Below are 1,333 nucleotides of genomic sequence, written 5' to 3'. Positions count from 1 at the left end.
AAAAAAAAAAAAAAAAAAAAAAAAAAAAAAAAAAAAAAAAAAAAAAAAATTGTTAATGCTGCGGTGTATCGGGAGGTTTTACTCGTTTTTGTTTTATTTCTGTGAAAAAAGGAAAATATAAATTAAATTTATTTATTTAATATATTTATTTTATTTTATTTTATTTTATTTTAATTTATTTTATATATTTATTTATTTTATTTTTTCAGTTTTCTTTATTTTCTCTTTTTGATGCTACAATACACTACCACCACCATCGCCATCGACGCTGCTGCGGTAACCATCCATGCAGCCACCACCAAACCATTGGTGCGATCCGCCTGAAATATATGAAAATTTTAAAAAAAAAAAGATATTTTTGAATATAATTTAATAAATTATTATAAATTAACTTTTAAAATTTTAATTTTAGAAAATTTCGCCCACAGATGCAACAAAGTTGAATTTCCCTGGTGGTGGTGTCATCGCGAAACCACTGCATGACCATCGATAGATAATAAGGTGAATTCTGAGAATATTATTTATTATTTATTTATTTATTTTTATTTAATTTTATTTATTTTTATTTATTTTTATTTATTTCTCCTTTTCTTTCTCTTTATCTCCGCTTCTTACACACTATGCCACCGCCATCAGCACCGTTTTCTCTCCTTTTTCAGCTTCTCTTCTTCTTTTGATTCATCCACCCAGCATTTATTCTTTTATTTAAATTTTTAAAAAAAAAAACAAAATGGGAGATGCAGCAGAGAACCCGAAAACAGAGCCCGCTGCTGCAGCAGCAGCAGAAGAACCAGCAGCAGCAGCAGCAGCAGCAGCAGCAGCAGCAGCAGCAGCAGAAGATCCAGCAGCAAAAGTAGAAGCAGAAACGGGAGCAACAGCAGCAGCGCCAGACGCAGCAGCAGCAACAAAAGAAGAAACAGCAGCAGCAGAAGAACCAGCAGCAGCAGCAACAGAAGCAACTGCAGCAGCAGCAGCAGCAGCAGCAGCAGCAGAATCACCTCATGGGGCCCCCGGGGGCCCCTCGCAGCCATCTACAGCTGCTGATGATAATAAAAGCAGAGGAGAGAGAAGCACACCCACAGGCGACAGCACCCAGGGTACTGAAGCAGCAGCAGCAGCAGCAGCAGCAGCAGCAACAGCAGCAGCAGCAACAGAAGCAGCAGCAGCAGCAGAAGCAGCAGCAGCAGAAAGATCGAGCTCAGGAAAACAGGTGAAAGTAGTCCCTCCAGCTGCTGACGAGTCGCAGCAGCAGCAGCAACAGCCGCAGCAGCAGCAACAGCAGCAGCAACAGCAGCAGCAGCAGCAGCAGCAGCAACAGCAGCAGCAGCAGCAG

At 40.1% G+C, this 1,333-nt stretch overlaps 1 protein-coding gene across 1 annotated transcript; it reads left to right on the top strand.

Annotated features, from left to right (window-relative positions):
- Positions 1-231: 231 nt before the first annotated feature.
- Positions 232-1,214, top strand: EMH_0098620 (uncharacterized protein; the record flags this gene model as incomplete). Its single annotated transcript, XM_038022043.1, has 2 exons — positions 232-309; positions 858-1,214. 2 exons carry the CDS (start codon positions 232-234, stop codon positions 1,212-1,214), a joined length of 435 nt encoding a protein of 144 aa, XP_037877897.1.
- Between the last annotated feature and the right edge of the window lie 119 nt (positions 1,215-1,333).

Source organism: Eimeria mitis, genomic scaffold, assembly GCF_000499745.2.
Source record: "Eimeria mitis Houghton genomic scaffold, Emh_scaff10024, whole genome shotgun sequence".
In the NCBI taxonomy this organism is placed as follows: domain Eukaryota; phylum Apicomplexa; class Conoidasida; order Eucoccidiorida; family Eimeriidae; genus Eimeria; species Eimeria mitis.
This window is presented reverse-complemented; position numbering and strand designations above follow the sequence as displayed.